The sequence below is a fragment of the Chaetodon auriga genome, chromosome 13, assembly GCF_051107435.1.
Source record: "Chaetodon auriga isolate fChaAug3 chromosome 13, fChaAug3.hap1, whole genome shotgun sequence".
Lineage (NCBI taxonomy): Eukaryota > Metazoa > Chordata > Actinopteri > Chaetodontiformes > Chaetodontidae > Chaetodon > Chaetodon auriga.
In genome coordinates, this window is record NC_135086.1 from 17,910,625 (window position 1) to 17,931,270 (window position 20,646).

The following is a 20,646-nucleotide window of genomic DNA, read 5'->3' on the forward strand; positions in this document are numbered from 1 at the left end:
ATGTTCTCCATCAGAGCGACAGCGTAGAGAGAGCCTTGAGACAGCTTTCATGACTGTAATCAATTAGTCGATCAGCAGAAAATGAAATGCCAATTATTTGACTAATCATTTGAGTGATTTTTTCAAGGCAAATTGCCACACGTTGCTGCTTCCACCTCCTCCTGTGTGAAGATTTGCTGCTTTCCTTTGTCTTATATCATAATGAACGGACTGCGTTTGGGTTTTGGACTGCCGGTTGGGCATATTAATTTGAAATTTGAACGTCACCATGGGGTTTGTGTAAGTGTGATTGGCATTTTATAGCCAAAACAATTAATTGAGAAATTGTTCATCAATTAGTTAAAAGTGCAAATAAGTGCTAATTGCAGCCCTTTAGAACATGATATAAGGGGCTAAAATATACAGAATATATAATTGGGAAGTTAAATTAATAAACAGAATTTGGAACTTTGGTGGGGTTTTTTTTTTAAATATTCAGAAAATTGTAAAGAGTTTGGCTCGTGACTACTGGAAAATTTCTTTAGTGGGTGTAGAATTCTGCTGGGGGAATTTGGAATCATGGGTTCAGTATTTCTGAAATCCCATACAGACCTGAATGTGTCACGAGGGACATTCTGAACCAAAAACGTATGTAAATGGTCCATTTGGTCTCATTAGATTTTGCCAAATCGGGACATAAGTACAGCATGGCCACATATTTGGAAACCACAACATTACCCCCATGCAATTAATCGACTTGTAACATGTTGGGCCTTGAAAACTTGAATGTTGTTTTCATATAGTGTGTGTGTGTGTGTGTGTGTGTGTGTGTGTGTGTGTGTGGTTTTCACACTTCCTCAAAATGCTGCTCCTGCAACATGGAGGAGCTTTGTTCAGCTCTACCCTGAGCAAATGATCACAGATTCAAGGTCAGTGTCAAGAGGAGAGCGAGGAATTCCTAGAAACACTGTCTTCGCATCTTTTCATTTAAGACCATTATTGAATGGAAGAAATGGCCCAATCATTTCAAAAGGTGGTGTGAAAACAAAGATTTGAAGTGGTGTAGGCATGCAGTTATCTGTGTTTCTATAATTTTGTGTCTATGTTCATGAACAGGGGCCAGAACAGGATTTATTGTGCATTGCAGTGCCCTTAGTCGTATTTTGCAGTGTTTGTATTTACCCGCTCACTTAAAGACAGGATTAACCTGCGTGGGAGGCCCCTGAGCAAAAATTTGCTAATGAGCCCCTGTTGTCTTAAAACGTACAATTACTACAATTACCCAGAACTGAGTGACACGTGGTGAACACGGGGCTTTTGGAGCTTTTCGGACAATATCTTCTAGAAAAAAGTAAGTTGCTCTGTACATCTGTGGTAAGTGTCCAGCTGCCATAAATAGGCCATGCAACAGGGCACCAAATTTGTATTAATCCACAACTGAAAACAGTCCCCAACAAATGCACCTTTTACTTCTTTTGAAGTAAAGTTTTTGTTAGAAAAATCAGTCACCTTTTTTTTAAAAATGGAATCATATACTTGGGACCTGTTTTCAAATATGAATTTCTTCAGTAGGAGCACATTAGCTTGACTGAATTTCATATAGGGAAGCTGGAAGAGCCTGAAGGTGGACTAACACGTTGCTGGTTTTGGTCTCTTTGTTGACAACAGGAGAAGCGGCCTTTAGAATAACATTTGAGGCTGCAGCTCATCGTCGGAATCTTAAATCGCTGTGAAACATTAAGGTTTGCGTTTTTTAGTTCAAAATAACTTAGGTTCTCTGCAGAAATGCCACTGCTTTGCGTCTGCATGCAGGCAAAAAGATGGACGTTGGACACTTTCTTCCATCATATAGCCTATGGCAGGCCTGTAAAGCACGAGTTCAAAACCAACAGCCTAGAGCAAAACCAGCTGATTAAAACATTTGATGTAAAAGGTTACAGGACAATCTCGAGTCAGTTATTTCTGCTTTTAAGCCATCGCTCATATAATGCGTAACGGAGCGGATCAGGCCTGCCTCGCTCTCGCTCCGAGGTGACGGAGCCCCCGCTTGTTTTTCAGCGTCTGGGCTGCTGCTGCTGTCGCCTCTCTGCCTCTCTCTTCCTCCTCTGTCTCTGTTTCTGTGCGTCACGGCTAGGTCATGGCCGGACTCCAACAATGGCTCCGGTTTCTCCAGCCACGTGCGCGCGCGCGCGCGCGCAGCAGCCAGGAGCACACAAACACAGATCTGACAAATGATAGGGTGGCGAGGCGAGGCGAGCTAATAGTAGGCAGTGCGCCTGCCGACATGCCCGTGGGCCGCGGGTGTTAAATTGTATCCAATTACGGCGCACGCGACGATATGAGGGGGGAATAATAATTCTTCTTGCGTGACAGGGAGATTCGCTTATTTCCCGGGCTCTTTATAAGGAGGGGGTGCGGGGCTCCAAACGTTCGAGCGTCTGTGGGAGAGCTGCGTGGTTGTGTGGTCTGGTTTTCTGGAGGACATGGTGCGCATATTTCATTAATCAAAATCCAGTTAACCAGATTTGGAGACACGGCAGGGGCCAGCAGGGTCCGACCAATAATTAATATCCATTATTTAAGCAGGTCTGAAAGACGTCTCAAAGCACATCCATACGCGCGCGCGCACACACACACATACACACACACTGAACAGGAGGCAGAGCAGTGGCATGAGGGATTGCATCAATGCGAAAATGAAATAAACACGCCCAGTCTCAGCTTTGTTATGAAATGTCTCTCCTGCTCATTTATTTGATGGAGTGCACAGTCAAGTAAAACCAGCAACAGTGCCAAAAGAGGGGTAGGGGCACAGTGCAAGAGTGTGTGTGTGTGTGTGTAATACAACGGTGGGGCTCTGTGAACTGCAAACTGGTGTCACAGACGCCCAGCAGAAAAGTTCAACAACTCAAGGGTAAAAAGGGTCAAGTGTTGGTTCATTAGTTCAACCTGTCAGAGAGGCAGCTGACGCACTGACAGTGATGAAACCACCTAAATATGGGGAAAAACCAAATGGGCCGAGGTTGAATATAAAGTGACTCTATCATCCTGTCAATCACACCTCAGCGACGTCCTCCTCAGCGACACTGACGACGGCCATGAGATGATGAACCATCAAAGGCTCTATCTACCGTGGGTGCCCTGTGTGTGTCTGTGTGTGTGTGTCTGTGTGTCATCTTTTCCAACCTGTTTTGGCAGCAACCTTAGAGAGTGTGTGTGCGTCTCAGTGTGTATTTGATCAATCGCATGCTTTTTTCTGTTCATAAGGCTGCGAAATCGTCCTGCATCCGGTTGTGCTCGACTGTCACGTGAGAGCAGCGGGTTTGGACCAAGAGGAGCATTTTCTTCACATTCCAGTCCAAGGCACGTACAAAAATAGAATGTACACTTCAATATATACTGTACATTGATCTGTTATAAATACAGTAAAACAAACAAATGTGGTAATTCATAAAAATACAAAACAGTCTTGCAAAGGAAAACAAATACTGTCTGAGGAAAGAGAGGCTCCCTGCAAGCAACACTCGTGCTTTGGGTCTTATCTGCCCCACCATGTCATCTTTAGTGTTTTTAAGAGCCCCTCCTGTATTTCCACTGTACCCCGTCTCCCCTCTATCAACGTGTTCAGTGCCCAGATCAATGCTTGCACATCTGACACACAGGGTGCTTTTTAAAAGGCTGTTTTTCACCTCATCCCCTGCAGAGAAATGAAAAGGTAATTGCTGCGAATGCTAAACTAACACCTTGTTATGATTGCCTTTCAGCAGTCCCTTATGTTTCTTTTCTCACGTTTTTTTGTGGTATGCTAAAAACGCTGCAGAATGCAAGAATCAAGAAGGCGGTGCAGAGAGGGAAATCGTTTTAAGACCTTTGGGATGCAGCAGATGCCTTTAACATTAGGAGGATCTTTAGATCCGCTCTTCTCTCGCTCCTGTCTGAGGGTAGTATTGCAGGGAGCTGCGGCTCTGCTCGGTATGTGTGTGTGCGTGTATGTGTGTGTGTCTTTAGGATATTAAATAGTAAAGGATGGGGATTAATAATGGAACCTGACAGCTCATCTCCGGCTTCTATCTGCCTGACTGTCCCCCCAATCTTCGCTTCCATTCCCTCCCTACCTCTTGTTCCTTCTTCTCAGTTTCTAATCCGCTGCGTTTCTCCCTGGCTGTGACCCTCCTTCGTTCTCCTTTCCTCAAGCTCTTTTGTCTCTGTCTCTCTTTCTCTCTCCCTCCCTCTCTCCAGCTCTCTCTCAGGGCCCTCGGTCTTTCAGGGTCATGTCAGGAGAGTAGAAGAGCACGTTGGTGTCATCGTCGTCGTCATCGCTGAGGTCGGCCAGGTCAGCCTGTGTGTAGCGCACCGCCCCGGGGTGGTACTCTCCGATCCGAGTCCTGTCACACAGCCGCGACTGCAGAGCCAGCTAGAAAACAGACACACACAGAGTTTGAAATTAAGCCGGCTAAATTTGAAAATCTTCTCTCTCCGTTCACACTAAACTGATGTTTTACACACTCCAAAACAGCATCAAACGCTGGTTTAACTTCCCGTTCGGGCTTAAATACTACAGGCGAGACAGGCTGCCGCTCATTGTGAACTGAACCTCCAAATAACGCCACAATTTAAGACTGAAAACTGCAGCGCCAACCTGGAGAAGTTGAGAAACGCTTAACTTTATGCTAATGTTCTCTGACATGCGGGAGTGACAACCTGGATACGACCAATCACCAATGCTTGTTTCAATTCCCTCAGGCAAATGAAGCACAGTTGTTTTCATTTTCTACTCCGCTCAGCTGCATAAAAATACCATACATCAAAGAGAATGGAGGAAGAGCTGATTGTCACGTTCAATGGCATCCCCGCTCTATGTGATAGAACTTTAAGGAACTGCCGCCACTTGAAAAAGAAAAACAATGTGCGGAAACATATCGCTTGAACATCAACTGCTTTGTGTTGCACTGGTATAGTGGAGAAAGAGCTAAGTATGTACTTTAGAAGCTTAATGCTCAACAAGCTCGTAGGTGTCAGGCTTGTGAGAAACAAAGCAGAGTCTGCGACTTTCAGGCACCTAAGGCCTGGTTTTTATGGTCTGTCCGTCTGTCGTATGCTTTCTCCACGTTGATGTGCTGAAGCACAACGAGCCTGGTCAAGATCGAGAGCGTCGCCTCGTCCTTTTTCTGGTCACTTATTTTAAACATCGAACTAATCAATTGTACAATGAAGTCGTTGTGATCAAACTGGATTTCTACCTACGTTGTCAGAGGACTTTGCGTTCATAAAACAGTGATTTTATTGATGTTTCCGTGCAGCAGTGCAGAGCGTGCTGTCTGCCTGGCTAAGGTAGCATATATGAGCTGTGATCGAACGCTTATTACATGCTCTTCAAGTTCTCTGACACCAGAAACAGAAAAATATATCAATGAGAAAGATAAAGAGCGAATTTTGACTGTTTTAAAACTCAGAATAGGTGATCCCAGAGAGCAAGAGGGGGCAGAGTGTTTAATGTTTAACCAGCTGAGAGTTACCAGGCTGTTGTCTGCTATTTCATACATGATGGCCGCGATTCACACTTTTGATGTTTATTGGCTGAAATAGGACGACAGAGAAGAGAAGAGCAACCTGAAAACTGACTGTGTGGACACGTTGTGTTTCACACATGCAGCGTTTTCAAAATGAGCTGGCTTCGTGTGGACGTAGTCTAAGATTGCAGTAATGCTGAGACATAAGGGGATTGGGAGCAGATTTTTCCTGCATGCTCACTCGCGTACACGCAGAAGAAGAAGAAGAAGAAGCGAGAGGTGAGCTCATTGCAGAGCCACAGGCGGTTCAGCTGTATGGCTAGAATGCAGATCAATATCAGGGAAGGGAAGAGTGGAAGAGGGGGAGACGGAGCGAGAGGGAGAGTACGCAGGTGGGAGGGAGATGCTACACAAAGGAGAGCGGCAGAAATAATGTAAGAGAGATAAATTCCAGAGATGCTGTAACAGGGTACAGGGAACAAAGGAGGCAAGCGAACAGACACACATACAGCGCAGACAGACAGAGATAGAGATAGGCAGGCAGGAGGAGAAGAGTCAAAGAGGCGAACTATGAGGGACTAGATAAAGCAAGAGATACGAGGCCGGAGAAGGTTTGCACACAAGAAAGAACAAGAAATCAGGTTGCTGACAAAAATCTGCTCATTCAGGTCATTAGACAGCATGTCTGTGTACACTGTGGTAACCCGCTCATGGTGAAATCACTGCACACATGCAGAAGGTCGGAATCTTTGGTCTGATTTCTGGTGGCGCGATTCGCTCTTCAACTCAACAAATAGAAAAGGGGCACTATTTTTAGGCTCCTACACCGGTGCCAAACCTTTCACTCAGTACGAAACATAACTGGCAGCTGAGCTAACTTGTCTTAAAGAAGGCCACTGTCTGCCAGCCGAAAGAGCAGAGCGAAGCGTGTGGTGGTGTGAAGCTTTTTTTTATTCGGAAAAGTTAACTGCAATCATTTGGAAGCACGGTACAGTCTGAGAGGAATGAAATGAAAGGTTTGTTCTTACTGACCACCACCTCTGGCTTCAGCGGTTGTTCTTTCTCGCCATTTTGCCAGCCATGTAGGAACATGACGTCTCCATTCTTAATCCCATCTACACCCCTCTCTTTGGCACAACAGCACACCTATTTGGATCACTGAACATGTAGATGTTGGTAGTGATTCAGATGTCTGAAACAAGGCGACAAATGCAGGTCTTTTGACACTAAATAAACTATATAAAGTTAACCTCCAGGAACATTCAAAGTCTGACACAGCTGAGACGATCCCAGTGTAAAGTGGTGCAGTGTGTGCTGGCTGGCCGGCTCGTAGTTTGCTTGTTAGTCCCTGACTGGTGGTCTACGGTATATTCACAAAACACTTCACCTTTGTCTTGTTAAACTCATTATGAAGTCATTAAATCCAAAATCCCTGCAGATGTTTTCCTCCTGCGCTGCTGTCACATTAGCAGGCCGTCATGGCATGCGTGGCGAGGAGAGGCCGGCAACTCTTTCGGTGCACATTTGGCATACGAGCAGCGTTTAAAGAGGGACTTGAAAAAAGTCTTAGCCAGTCCCTGCAAATGCACCGCAGGCACACGGCGAGACAGAAAGACAGAGAGAGAGCGAGCGAGCGAGCGAGCGAACGAGCGAGAGGAGGCAGAGTTGGAGGGGGTGGGGGGGGGTGGGGGGGTAGTACGAAAGCGCAGATTTGTTGCATTGAGAGAGGAACGTTTTGACGCTGTTACAACCCTCCCTCCACCACCACCAGCACCTCCTTCTCTCCTCTACCCCCCTCTCCCCCGCCAATCTCACACCTGATGTGTGGGGGCTGCTGGGAGTCGCATGCCAAGATGAATAACAACCGGCTGTTAGTCACGATAGAGCATGAACACACACGCCGCCTCTCTCTCTCTCGCTCGCTCGCTTTCTCTCTCTCTCGCTCGCTCGCTCTCTCTCTCGCTCACTGACACACACAAACAGCATTTTCTCTGTGATTTACGAACGCATTGAGATTCCATTTCGCTCCTCTGTCTCTCTGCGTCTCTCTCTCCCGACTCACCACAGCGAAACATTGACATTTGGGTTGAAGGTCATACCACACATTCCACTCTTCCACACTGCGCTCATGACCCGTCGTCAGCGTGGCTGGCGATACCGAGTAGGTGACAATATGCCTGCGTGTGTGTGTGTGTGTGTGTGTGTGTGTATGCATGAACTAAGACCACAGACGGTTTTTTCTTCGCGGTTCAATATCAGCTCTGACTCATATCCGCAGATACTGTCAATGTTTCAGATTGAGACAAATCTGTGGAGAACTGTATTGATTGTGGTGTTTATTGAAATGCACCCGATGAAGTTTGCCGTTCAAATGTAAAAACATCATCCCTCTGGTAATTTGACTTCATTACATTTCCCTAAAAGCTCAATTTGTGAAAGCAACACACACAAAAAAAAAGTGATTTCTAATTTTACTCTTTCAATAAGAGAATTTGGGTATCAGACGCCATAATTATTTCCTGTGCAGGTGACGCATGAGCACCTTTTACAGGCGGTACCAGTCGATTTGGGAAGTTGAGTAGTCTGATTACAAATTCTGAAGTGATTATTTCTTCTTACTTTAGCGTCGCTTCAGCTCATCAATCTTCCACACTGATGATGAACTACAGATGCATTAGAAATCCTTCAAGAGCTACAACCGATGGTCAGTTTTATCATCAATAAGCTGCAGATTATTTTCTTGATCAATCACTCGGTCCACAAACTGTCAGTGATGAGTGAAAAATCACAATTTCCAAGAGCCCAAGTTGACATATTTAAGTGGCTTGACCAACAGTCCCAAACCCGAAGGTATTCAGCTTCCTGTCATGAAAAGCTAAGAAAACCACGATCATTCACATCAGTGGGTTCTTGACAATTTACGACTACTTATCAAGTCAGCCCCTTCACTGAATCTCTCTCAGCTGTAGGTCGACCGCTCTGGTTCGTCCACATGACATGATCCACTGAGGACACGTTGATCATTTTGTCTGTTTTTGAATTTTTGTCAGCACTTGAGTAGTTAAGCCTCCCCACCAACATCTCCATGTTCTTTTAACTCTTTAACTGATCACCCTGATTATGGACAGGCCTAATTTATAGAGCCTAAAAGAGAGAACGCTCAATATTAGTGCACTACACTGGATCCGCAAATGTCTTTGATAAAATAGATTTGGAAAATAGCAGAGAGGGAACCTTCGACTAAAAAAAGGATTTATGCTATTGTGGTGAGCCGAGTGTGTTTTTTTTTTTTTTCGTGAGTCCTTGTAAAACATTTGTCTCTAAATATGTTTCTGCAACTGACAACTTTCCTCACACAAGCACAGCCAAATATTCTAAAACGTTTCAAGAATGTTTCAAGGGCTGGAAAAACGACAAAATACAATCGTTCAGTCAGAGGCCTTTCATCCGAAGCGCGCGGGGATAGGCTTCAGCCACCTGTGACCCTGACAGGAGAATCAAAGACTGCAGGGGACAGATGGCAACCAGAGGTTCATAAAGCTCCTTTCACATAAAGAATCGCTGTCACTGCTGCACGTGTCTGTTAATGGAACGGTTCCACGCGTCAGCTAATGAATGAGCTGAAACTGACGAGCATGCACGTCACCAGAGGATGAATCCTAACAACTCTGGATCTACTGGGTCTCTCTGTAGCACCCCCACGAGGTTAACATTTTTTTGGTTTTTCGTGACATTTAAAGCAGATATCCATGAGACCAAGACGATGACGCCTTGTGACGTTGGTGATCTCCTGACTTTTCCTCTGTCTACAATGGTGGCATTTTGGTTTCGACTAAAATTTCTTGAATCAGTTGGATGGACTGCCATCACATTTGCCGCAGACAGAAATGTCTTCCTCAGGATAAATTCTAACAACTTCGGTGTTCCTGTGACTTTTTATCTAACACTGGTCCAATATTTTGGTTTATGACCAAACATTTGTCAAACTAATGACATTGCCATCAGTCTCCGCTGTAGCATGCTAACTCACAAAGCTAATAATAACGTTACAGCTGCTAAACATCAGCATGTTAGCATATTCATTATCAGCATGACGGCATAACAACCTTTATGGAAAACCTAACTTTTGATGTATTCGCACATGGATGTACTAAACTGCAACCACATTTTTGGTGCGATTTGCATGTGTGAACTGGACTATAGGCGTCTGTGTGTGCAGCTGCTGTACCTGAATGCCAGTCGGGCTCAGTAGGCTCCACCAGTCTCTATCCAGGCCAAAGACGAACGCATTGGCCAAGCCGTGGAGTGGCGCTGACATGACATGCAACAGGGTGAGAGAGAAGGAAGGATCCTGTGGGTAGAAGGCATTATGGAGCCTGTTGGAGGAGAGAGAGAGAGGGAGAAAGAGAGACAGAAGTGTTGAGTTCATCCATTAAAAAAAAAGTTGTAAATAAAGAGACAACCTGGAAGAGAGCTCCAGGGGTGAGTGATTGAAGGAGAAGTCAGAAGGAGCGGAAAGACAGCGACAGGAAAAAAGGGAAAGACAGAGAGCGAGAGGTTGATAGACAGAGCAACAGAAAGAGGGAGAAAGAGAGGGAGAGGACAAGTGAGTGACAGGGTGAGGGACAGGGTGAGAACGAGAGGTAATGAGAGCGAGCGGCGGAGGCAGAAAAAGAGAGGGAGAGAGAGAGAGAGGAAAAGGGGAGGGCGAAAGAGCGAGTGAGCTTTATATCAGCGTTTAAGAGCCCATTAGGCAGCGTGAGACGGCTGGGCTGACACATTCTTGGCTGCCGCTTCGACAGCACGCAGCACTTTACAAGGACAGGGAGAAGTGTAGCGCTCAACTCCCTTCCTCTCCTTCTCTCCCCTTTCTCTCATCTCAGTTTCCTGCTTCTCCTGACCACAATTTCACCGTCCCCTCTTCCCCTTCTTTTTCATTCCATGCACGTTTCGTACACACTGCCCCCCGACCCCCCACCCCCCACCCCGCGCACACACACACACACACATCCCGCCTTCTCTGATTTCTCTCCCATTTCTTTGCATTCGGTTTCATCTGTCTGGATATCTCATTTTCATCTCGACTCATGAGGGCGATCCTCCATCCTTTTCTTTTCAATTCCCCGCCCTGTGCCTATCTCTCTGGGAGCCTGGGGCATGTCTACGAGGAGAACCTGATATTGTGTGGTGAGGCTGCAAACTAATGGCTGCCCCAGAGAATGATGCTGCTCAGCCATTAACCCTGGATTAACCCTGTATTAGCGCTGCTCGTCGGGTTAGCCCACCGCTAATGTCTTTTATTGATCTATTAGCAAGAGAATCAAACCGCGCGGAGCTCCCAGCGTTTTCCGCGGGTACAGTGTTCCTGGCTTGGGTGTGCAGAGTGAACTACGTGGCCACGGTGGTTGACCTCAGGGTCGGGAAAGTCATCCCCAAGCTACTCGTGCCCCGCAGGGAAGGAAGATACAAAACCAACCATTTGAGGAAAAGAACCGCTGTGTGGTTACGAGCAGTTTCGAGACACCACAGTCACTCATCTCTTCGGAACTTACTCGATCGGAGGATGAGACGTGTCTCCAGTTACATAACACGATAATGATTTTGTTAAAATCACTGGTAATAACACCATTGTTGTGTTCTATTCTCCCCATTAATCACTTCACAACACTGTTGCCAACAGAGTGACATCGCTGGACTCATCCCTGAACAAACAAGCCTGGGCGGCTATAGTGACAACAGCCAAATAAAGCACCTACACAAACACTTCAGGTGGTGCCTAACAGCAACCAAATGTAAATGCGTTTTATAGAGGTATATAATGTGTAGGTGCACTATTACGAGATCATTACTGTATATTCCAGCAACCCACGGCAAGAAAAAACAGAACCGATAGCATTAAGCTGAAAAAAAGACAGCAGCTTCTTTCATTAATGTTAGCAACAGTCGTGTGTAAGAACGGGAAAACAAGTGAAAATAATTATTTTAATGATACGTTGTCTAATTATGCTGGACAGCCAACTTGTCCTTTTTCAACTCTTTAAAAACTTCCTTCATGGTGCATAGTTTCCTAAAACACCATTTTTAGCAAACGTTAGTCAAACAGGGGTAAACTTGGATTTGTCTGGAACTACTTTCAGCTGCCAATAGGATGGCGAACTCGTGTCCATGTTCATCATGATGAAGGAACAATATTACTCATCTGTGTGGATCATCATGCGTTTTTTCACAGCTTTTGGACAACAAATGAAGCTTTGGCTCCACATGTAATACAGATTTATTTTCCCAGCCTCATCCCTTAAGAGTTTCCGTCGATGAGAGATGGTCAGAGATTAAACCTCTTTCAACACATTGATCAAAGCGAAATCTGAGAAAAGAAAGTCAGGGAGAAGTAACAGGTAACAACACTGTAGTAAGAAATCATTCCAGCCAATCACACAAAGGCATCGCAATTAATGTGACAATATGGCTGTCAATGAAACCCATAATAGGTATTTGGTAACAATAAACAAGACAATATCTTTTTAAACGTAACTGATCTCAGGATGCTGTTTCCTCACAATGGAACTGTTTCTGTCCCATTCGCACATCACATTATATGACATGGGTGTGTTTCATGTTTTGGCACAATACTTGCGTTTATTATCAAAGTTGCAGTCCAAAGACGGCATTTATATTAAGCTGGACTTTGCTCTGCAACGTCGGCTTTACTGAAAGCAAAGTGTGCCCACATGACTGACGGGGTGTCATTTTCTCGATCAGAACGAGACCACTGGGCGCTGATTACACTGATTAAAAAGGTGAGGAGGAACGACGTCGACTCAACTTCCTGTTATGGACGAACTCATGCAGATAACATGAACCTGCTGACCAGTAGTAATTGGTTGTTTGCACTCGGGTTAGATGTGATTATTGTGCTTTCAGATGCATTAAGGGAGTGGACTACACATCGCAGCCTGACTGAAGGAATGAATTGACGACACATACTGACACGGTTTTGGATGACTGCAGTTTTGGTAAAATTTTTGGTTCACTGCCCAGCACTTCTGTGCATGTCAAAAACGCTGCACCTTGAAATTACAGGCTAGACGCACTTTGGCTTTGTCGAACTAAGCAAGCACATCATTATGATCTGGGTTTTTCTCTTCCCTTATACTCTGCAGGTGAAAAGCACAGGAGATGATTATGGAGATTCATCCACAAATCTGGTTATAATCCTCTCTTATCCTCTTTTGCAGCACGAGGTTGCAAGGTTTATTTGCTAGTAATCTGTCTCCATTTACCTTCCAGCCATCCTGTGAAAACTTATGACAGGAAAGAAGCCGCAAGATGGCTTGGCCAAAGGTTGGAGACCAACCCGCAGTGAGAACCTACCTGTTGTAAGTCACTCTGGGTAAGGGTGGCAACTAAATGCAACTCAAAATAAAACTAACAGTGCAGCTAGTGGAGCGTAGAGTGGCGCAGAGCGGCGTGTCCTGGCGCATGTCGGAGTGAGGGCCGTTTCAGAGCGACGCTGCCTATTTTCTGGGTTAGCCTACTGCTGTATCTCCAAGGACCAGACCAGCTGCTGCTCACATTCATTTCACTTCCCATTAAAGGTGAAATAAATCAGGAGTCCCCACACAACCTCCTTAGAGACACAGGAAACACACACACACACACACACACACACACACACACACACACACGCACATGGAGGAAGTCAGACACATGCGGACACGCATAAACACACACATGGCCGCCTGCATGTATAGGTGTATACATACAGCATAACCTAGGTCATATGCATTGAGGATGTCAGATGGAGAGGAAATGTAGTGGATGTGTGTTTGTGTGTGCGTCTGCCTTTCTGTGCGTGTGTGCCTGTGTGTGTGTGTGTTTCTCTGACAGCGCAGCGGTGAGAGTGAGTGGGTCTGTGTGAAGGGGGGCTATTTCTGGCGTCTCATTTTTTTTTCCTGCTGCCGCAAAGAAATGCGATCGGCGTCCGGGAAACGAGAGCTGGCAGCAAGCAATCATCTGCCTGCCACACACACACACACACACACACACACACAGAGACACACACACACAGCACCTCGCAGTGCCGAGCAACACGCGCCATGGCAACGGAACAGCCGCAATTAGAGGCGAAGAGCCTTTCCCCTCCATCGAGGGAGAGACGGAGAGCGAAATGAAAGGAAGAAAGAAAGAGCAGGCGAGAGAGAAAGAAAGAGAGACAGGAAGGGAGGGGGGGTGGGGGTTGGGGAGGGCGGAGAAACAGCGCTGCACAGGAAGGAGAGAGGGAGAGTGGAAGAGGAAAGGAGAACACGATAAAGAGGTGAGAATGTGCAAGAGTGAGGCTGTGAAGGGGAACAAGGGCCAAGAGCGATGGAGGAGGAGGAGGAAGAGGAGGACAGAGGAGGGGAAAGGGCTGAAGGAGTGAGGCTGAATGGAAAAGACTAAAAAGCAGAGGAGGCAGAGAGCGAGGGAGAGGAGGAGGAGGAGGAGGAGGAGGAGAGATATCCAAAAAGACAGATTGCAAGACATGAGCGAGACAAACAAAAGAGATTACGTGTGAGAGAAACCAAGATAAGACGTGGGGGGAAAAAGGCGAGGAGGTTAGATAGAGAGAGAAAGCAGAGATGGAGAGACGGGTGGAGGCGTGCAGTAGTGGGGGGGGGGGGGGGGGGCAGGCTGTTTCTCCTGTGTGAGCCGGGCTAATGAAAGATGAATGAGGGAGGCAGTGGTGGGAAGGAGAGTGTGGCTGCGGGCGATGCCTGGCTGAGCTGCTGCGTGTGTGTGTGTCAGGGCTCGTGTGTGCGGTGTAGCCGAGCGAGTCTCACAGTTGGCGGACTGGTGTTGGACAACAGGGATGATATTGTGTATACTGCATGACTCCGGAGCAAATGGTCAACAGCAATAAACACACACACACGCACGCACGCACGCTCACACACACGCAGAAGCAGACGCGCGGCTTTAAGGCTGCGGCCACCTGTAAGCATGCAGCCAATCATTAGCACTCGCACGGCGTCCCGGAGCCTCGCTCACTTATTCAGACCTTCCATCTATCATGCTGTCAGTCACTCTTTGAACCTGTCTCTCTCCCCCTCTCGCCCTCGAGATTCTGTGCAAAATCCTTCATCCACTGCCGCTCCCTATCTCTTCCAATATCCCACCCTGCCAGTCTAGACCACTTTCCAGCCATCAATTTCCCACCTCCCTCCATCAGAGTTCACCTCTTTGTCCGCCTCTAATTGTTGTGCCGAAACATCCTAAAAGCTGTTACCGTAACGGCACGGCCGAGAACTCCTTCCCAAGAGTGGAGGGCGACCAGACAGAGAAGTCATCCTGACCCCGTTCGCACTTCCTCCTCTCTCCGACTGCCTGACTTCTTTTTTTTTTCTCTCTCTTCCTCCAGACGAATCACATGCTCCGCAGTGCCAAAACAAGGCCCGAGAGCTGCCCACGGTGCTGCTGCTGACAGCAAATCTGAACTTTTCTCTGACTAAAAGGCGTAATTCTGCCAAAACGAGCATAATCCTTCAAGTCCGTGTAAGGTCAGAATGAGATTCACAACTTTTTTCTACTCCCTTAATGTTTTGCTGCGTCCAAATATGGCACCTTATTGAAGCCAAGGAGATGTTGTGATATCAAACTTCATTTCTGAGAATGAACTGCGCGTAGGACAAAATCACTGGCGCACCATAGAGGGGTTTATATACTTTATATGCTATACTTAACACCAAAATGACAAAAGACAAAAACACTGGGAAACAACGGCATGAAACGGCCACAACCGCACAAAGTCCAATTATGCTTCATGATGCTTTGGGAGCCTTTTTTTATCACATTTGATTGAATCCACTTATCAAATCCAAACCCTTCAAAGCACAATCAGATCTTCGCCGCTTTAATTCACAACAACTTTGACAAACAAAGCTGTAAATAACCGGGAGGAGTGATATATTCAACCAGGAGAAAACCTGACCTGTGGTTCAAAAGGTTCTGTTCACTGCTCTCTTGTGTGTTGTGCGTGTGCGGTGGCCTTCGGGACAGCACAGACAAACCTCTCATTGTTCAGTGACAACATGTGATCAGCCCCTCAAATGTGCATAAGCTCTAATGCTTATGAAGCATCTCTAGTGTGCTATGGATGTGGACATGTGAATGATCTGCTTTGATCACAAGGTCAAGATGGGGATAACTGTCACAGCTGAGGGTATGACTCCTATTATACACACACACACACACACACACACCCACAGATGCACAGTGCACACACACACGCATTTTTTGGTCAAGCCTCTGCGACAACATTTGACCAAATATTCCGGAATCAGGCTGAAACACTCAAACATGTGAGCGCATGCACACCTGCACGAGTGCACGCACACACGCGCGCACGCATGCACGCACACATTCGCTAACAGACAAAGAGGCACACACAGACCCTGGGGACTGAGGCGGCTAACGTTCACCAACAGAATAAAACCCAAACAAAGAGACATCCTGTTTCCTGGAACACAACACCACTCAACCCTCTGTGTTGGAAGCAACCAGTAAACACACACACGCACGCACGCACACGCACACACACACAGAGACACACACACACACACACACACAAAATCTGTTCATTGAACATCGCCGCGCATGTGTTTCCGTGCAGCCCGGTTCTTGTACCGGCGTGTGTCTGTGTGTCCAGCGATGCCACTGGCTGTGCCTTCGAGTGTTGGTGCACGTGAGTTTATCCTTGTGAGCGGCTGTGGCTAGAAGTGCGTGTGTGTGTGTGTGTGTGTGTGAGAGACAGAGAGGAGGGAGGGAGAACAGATGATAGAGTAGGCTTTAGCGATTCCCTGGAGTGTGAGGCAGCGTTTACGGCACTCTCAGAGCAGCCAGAGTGATGAATATTTAAAGACGTGCCTGAAAGAGCAGAGGGAGGGGGAGCAGGGTGTGTGCGTGCATGTGTGAATGTGCGCACATGCCTGCGTGTGTGTGTGTGTGTGTGTGTGTGTGTGAGGGAGGTTATCTAGTATCTCCTTTAGCATTTGCGTGTGCTTGTGTATACCACCATGCATGTGCATGAATGTATGTATGTGCCTATATGTGCCTGTTAGTGTGTAGGTATACGCATCTTTAGAGCTTATATGTATGTATACAGGGACTTACAGGTCTGCACGTAGTTGATTTGCCTGCATGTGTGTGTTAATGTTTGTATTTCTGTGTATGGGCATGCACATACGCCTGCATCCTATGTGTTTAAATAGGAGTATTTTATGTATGCATATTGATTTCCACACATGCAAATACATGTATATTATGGTGTCTGTATATGTTCGCTGCGTATTAATTCTTGATCCTTTGTGTGTGTGTGTGTGTGTGTGTGTGTGTGTGTGTCCAGCCTCGACGCGGGTGCCTGCCCTGTGTGTGTTTGCACTTCACACAGCTCTGTAGGCCAGCTCTCTGTCTCGCTAAATGGGGATGAATAGCAGAGCGCCGCTGCTGCACAACGGGAGACGAATGGCTACGGGGCTCTCCGTCTCCAGTTACACACCGATCACTGCCTCAGACGCTAAGGCACAAGTGCGCACACATGGGCACACACAGCAGGCATGGTCATATATCCACCTAAATATTATCTAGGCCACACAGCCACATGTGGCTCAGCTATCACACAGGCAATCAGGGCGTTCAAAGAGCGTGACATGTGACACCACAGACATCTTTGATTGATAAAGATTTTCGTTATCTGTGTGTAAATAAGAGAGAGAAAATGTCTGAATCATGAGGACATCAAACCCGGTGGTTCAAGCAGTCACACTAAGTGCTTTCTTCATGTGCTAAGATCTAGTGTTTGAAATTACACTCAAATTCGACTAATCCTTCCTGAGCCCGGTCCTGGAAACCTGGATTCACTCCTGCAAAGATCAGAGATCAAAGCAACACCAAAAGGAGGAATGATAGAGCTTTGCCTCTAAATCTGAAAAAAAAAAAAAAAAATCACAAACCTGCAAGCTATATCAGGTTGAAAACTTATTTTAGTAAACAGGCCAACGCTGCCACTCTCATACAGTAAATTGAATGTGAAGAGATAGATAAATAAAAAAGGCTTGGAGACAAATAAAGATGAGAGTTGGAACTATGCATACTGCCTTTCAGCATCTGAGGAGCTCACTTGTTCAAGTAAACAGAACACAACACAAAAGATATTAGGGTATACAGTGCAAACCATACACACCAGCCTGCACACATCGGGCCACAGACACACATGCCTGTGCGCTGAATGCAAGATATTCCGAGAGGCGTAGAGGCAGGAACGGAAGGAAGGGCGCGTAGAAAGGAAAGAGAAAGCAGGAGTGTGTGAGAGAGAGAGAAAGAGCGCATCCTGGGATGCAGAATGCCAAATACAGTGAGATAAGAGTTAATGTATCCCCCCTACACCCCCCCCCTTCATCCCTCCCGTTTGGCTCGCTCTTTTCTTCCTCCCTACATCCATCCCTCTCTCCCTCCTCCTCCTCCGCCTCCTCCCCGTTTGCTTTGAGGGATGAATAATAACTGCTGCTCTGAGATTTCCTCCCTCGTTTTTCAAAGCGCAGAACGGAGATGGGGAAGGTCTGCCTGGCCCGGGTTGCGCGTGCAGGCGCGCACACACAAAGAGCGCAGAGGCACACACTGAAACACACAGACAGACGCACGCACACACTGTCTTGTTCTCGCTGCTTGCCTGGAGCAGGAAAATCAGATCTCCTCCAGAGAAAGGGGAGGGAGGGGGGGGGGCGGCTAGGCGCTGTAGGGAGCCCATCCAAAAATCCCCTGCAAGCACGTATAGGCCTATACACCACAAAACCCACGCCGCATTGAGGGAAACCAAGAATAACTAGGAGGATGCAAGCCGCCTCCTGGAGCGACAGGGTGAACTCAAGGTTACAGACACATCACCGGTTCAAGCCCCGCTGCCAGGGCCAATCCGTCCGTGCGGAAGCCCCCTTCTGCAGGGTGCGTAACCCCAATTGCTTGAAGGCAACTAGCTCTCCTGCCATGTGCTTTGCTTTGGTCTGGCCTTCGAGACAAAGCCTTAAAAAAGACTCTAAACAGGGATGCCGATTTCTCCCCGCTTGGTGTCAAAAGGGGAAAAGGGGAGGACGGGGGCGGGTGGCTGCTTAAGGAGAGCAAAGAGTCCTCATAAAAGACGAGCAGGCTGTCCAGGAGGAGCACTTGCACATCAAGCCGCGACGCGCCGCAGAAATCGGCGGCTAGGTTCCGGGGAGAGGGCTTATTTATGCAAACAGGCGTACAAGCGCGCACAGTAGGAATCTAGACAAGCCTTGTAAACAAACACACACCCACACCATAAAGCACACAGGGGAGGCAATGTGAGAAGCAGACTGTGAAAACTCTAGTTGTGCCCGGGCAGTGCTCACATCCACACACACACACACACATACACACATGCAAAGAGCTGAGAGAGAGTGAAGTGGCAGAGAGGGAGCGAAAAGAAGGACAAAGAGGGAGAGAGAGGAGGAGAAGGAGGAGGGATAAGTGCGAAGGTGTGAGTGTCTGGTGCTACTTTTGTGTTGCCAAATGAGGGCAAGGGAATGAGCGAGAGAGCGAGAGAGAGAGAGAAGGAGAGAGAGAGAGAGAGAGGGAGAGAGAGAGACGTGGTAAAATGATGTATAATGACTCGTCCATGCATGTGTGCGAGCGCGGGCGAGGAAAAGTAGGAGCGCTTTCCCATTTCAATTCGCAACAGCTGGTGTCGAATTAACACATTTACCAGTGTGCATTTGGAACAGATTAAAATTGTGTGTGGCATGTGACTGCGTATGTGTGCGTGTGTGCGCGTGTTTGTGTGTGTGTGGTAGCAGATGAGGGCCAAAAACAAGAGTGTGTTTGTGTGTGGGAGTGTCTGTGTATTAACGCAATGGATCAGGGCAGGGAGAAATGGTAGGGAGAGAGAGGGAGAGAGAGAGAGAGAGAGAGAGAGAGAGGGAGAGGGAGAGGGAGAGCGGAGAGGGAGGAGGGATCCAGATTGAGAGAGAGAGAGAGAGAGAGAGAGAGAGAGAGAGAGCGAGCGAGCGCTCTACCCAACGGCTTTAGCTGCTGCCCTGGGCCGTCTCTCTAAGCCCTGTTTAGGAGGCTTTGGAGCTCAGATAGAAATAATCCCCCACTCAGACACACACACACGCTAGGCATGCACACACAAAATAAAAACGCGCGCACGTACGCACACACACACACGAGCTTGCCAGACAGACATGCAAAAAGCACACACTCAAGTCGAGGCGGACAAACAAGTGCGCACACACGCACGTGGGCGCACGCACACGCGGCAACAAGCAGCGACAGCACATTCGCCTTGACACGAAACCAACCACCCGCCTACACACACGCACACACACTCACACGTACAGAAAAACACACACTAAGGCTGTCTGCCGTGCGCTGCTTCCGCACGGCAGAGCACAGCGACATCGGCACGGCACCGTGACAAACACTTTACACACTCCAGCACTCAGCAGAGGGGAGGGAAGGAGAAAGAGGGGAGGAGGATATGAGCTGAGGGGGGGTGAGGAGGGGAAGGGGGGGCTAACAAATTAATAGGAGCCGGAGATATATACAGCTAGCGCTGCTGCTGCTGGTGGAGGAGGAGGAGGAGGAGGAGGAGGTGGAGGACGACGACGAGAGAGCAATTCATTCCCGTTTTCTCCTTGTTCGCTCTCTGGAGAAAGGCGGAGCGGAGCGGAGTGAGAGAGCGAGAGCGTGTTTGCTCAAGAGAGGGAGAGAGAGAGGGAGAAAGAGGGAGAGAGAGGGCTTTGTGTGGCAGAGGAGAGGAAAAGCGGAGAAGGAGGAGGAGGAGGAGAAGGAGGTGGGGAAGTGACATAAAAAAAAGCAGGAGGAGAAAGACAGAGAGCCCAAGCAGGAAAGTGTGGAAATAAGCGGGACATAACAAAGACGTTTTGAGCGGAAAGGAGGAAGAGAAAGTGACATTACGGGAGGAGAGGAAGGAAGGAAGGAAGGAGGGAGGGAAGAGAGGGAGGGAAGGAGAGGAGGATGGTTTTGGGGTTAGCACAGGATGCAGTTTGTCATCTTCATCAGCCGACAGTCGGGGCACGGGAGGAGGAGGGGGCTGGAATGGATGGAGAGGTGAAGGAGGAGGAGGGGGGGGGGGGGGGTGTTT

The 20,646-nt window shown here is 47.5% G+C and overlaps 1 protein-coding gene across 1 annotated transcript in view; it reads right to left on the bottom strand.

Annotated features, from left to right (window-relative positions):
• Positions 1 to 2,697: 2,697 nt before the first annotated feature.
• LOC143330934 (cyclic AMP receptor-like protein A) overlaps positions 2,698 to 20,646 on the bottom strand; it is a 43,738-nt gene continuing 25,789 nt past the window's right edge. The window contains exons 12-13 of the mRNA XM_076747715.1: positions 9,718 to 9,865; positions 2,698 to 4,393 (exon numbers count right to left, since the gene is read on the bottom strand). Coding sequence (XP_076603830.1) covers positions 4,226 to 4,393; positions 9,718 to 9,865 — 316 coding nt within the window. The 3' untranslated portion in view covers positions 2,698 to 4,225. The remainder of the gene's footprint in view (positions 4,394 to 9,717; positions 9,866 to 20,646) is intronic.